This window comes from Echinops telfairi, unplaced genomic scaffold, assembly GCF_000313985.2.
Source record: "Echinops telfairi isolate 266 unplaced genomic scaffold, ASM31398v2 ScPeMD7_21;HRSCAF=78, whole genome shotgun sequence".
Classification (NCBI taxonomy): domain Eukaryota; kingdom Metazoa; phylum Chordata; class Mammalia; order Afrosoricida; family Tenrecidae; genus Echinops; species Echinops telfairi.
In genome coordinates, this window is record NW_022103918.1 from 6,006,724 (window position 1) to 6,007,916 (window position 1,193).

The following is a 1,193-nucleotide window of genomic DNA, read 5'->3' on the forward strand; positions in this document are numbered from 1 at the left end:
CTTAATATAGTTGAAATAGTTTTTTACTTTGCATGCCTCTGTTTGGATCATCTGACTTCGTAAGCTGTCTTTTAATGTTTGTTGAACAAGTTGAAGGATGATTGACCATGCAGTGTTCTGTCGCTGTTTCAGATATGTTTTCTTGTCGCGCCATGACTACCTCCCACCAGTGGCAGGGAAAGGGAACGTTTGCTAACAAAAGACATGTTCTTTTCCCACGCAGGCCAAGTTAAGCCGCCTGTGCGAGCAGGATAAAGTGGTACACGCTCTGGAAGAGAAGCTGCAGCAGCTCTACAAGGAGAAAGTAGGACCATTATGTTATTATCCGCAAGTGATGTTACTTACATGATTATTATCAGGACACTAATAACTAATGTAGAAAAATTAATCCAGTGATGCAGAACATTAAGCATAATTCTTTGTATTGCAACAGTACACGCTTGAACAGGCTTTGCTGTCAGCCAGCCAAGAGATAGAAATGAACGCAGACAATCCAACAGCCATCCAGACTGTGGTGTTACAGAGAGATGACTTCCAGAACGGACTGCTCAGTACATGTCGGGAACTGTCTCGAGCTACTGCAGTGAGTAGCTTTTTCCTTCTTGGAGGGTTGACCTGTATTATAAGAAATACTAATCTGTTGCTAACATCTTTATCTAAAGCCATTAAAAATCCATTGCCACCGAGTTTCCAAGAATGTAACATTTTTGTTTCTTGTCTATTTGATATATGAATATTATGTACAACAGACACGATATGGTATTTCATTGAAGTTTACTTCTTTTTCATATAGAAGAGTAATGAAGCCCATTAAAAAGTTTAGAAGATACAAAATAATAACTATGAATTATCAAGGGTTCCTGAGGGAGGGAGGGCGGGGAGGAAAGGGAAAACTGAGGAGCCGACACCAAGGGCTCAAGAAAAAAATATATGTTTTAATCATTTTATTGGGGGCTCGTACAACTCTTATCACAATCCATACACACATCCACTGTGTCGAGCACACTTGCACATTTGCTGCCATCATCATTCTCAAAACATTTGCCCTCCACCTGAGTCCCCGGCATCAGCTCCTCATTTCCTCCCCTCCGTCCCCACTCCCCCCCTCCCTCGTGAACCCTTGATAATTTATGTTATTATTATTTTGTCATATCTTGCACTGTCCAGCGTCTCCCTTCAACCACTTTTCTGTT

General features: G+C 41.2%; 1 protein-coding gene across 22 annotated transcripts in view; it reads left to right on the top strand.

Annotated features, from left to right (window-relative positions):
* The window catches only part of PLEKHA5 (pleckstrin homology domain containing A5), a 256,011-nt gene that overhangs the window by 222,403 nt on the left and 32,415 nt on the right, over nucleotides 1-1,193 (top strand). For all 22 annotated transcript variants that reach the window (XM_045288457.1, XM_045288459.1, XM_045288458.1 and 19 more), the window contains 2 exons: nucleotides 224-304; nucleotides 434-583. In XM_045288457.1, coding sequence (XP_045144392.1) covers nucleotides 224-304; nucleotides 434-583 — 231 coding nt within the window. The remainder of the gene's footprint in view (nucleotides 1-223; nucleotides 305-433; nucleotides 584-1,193) is intronic.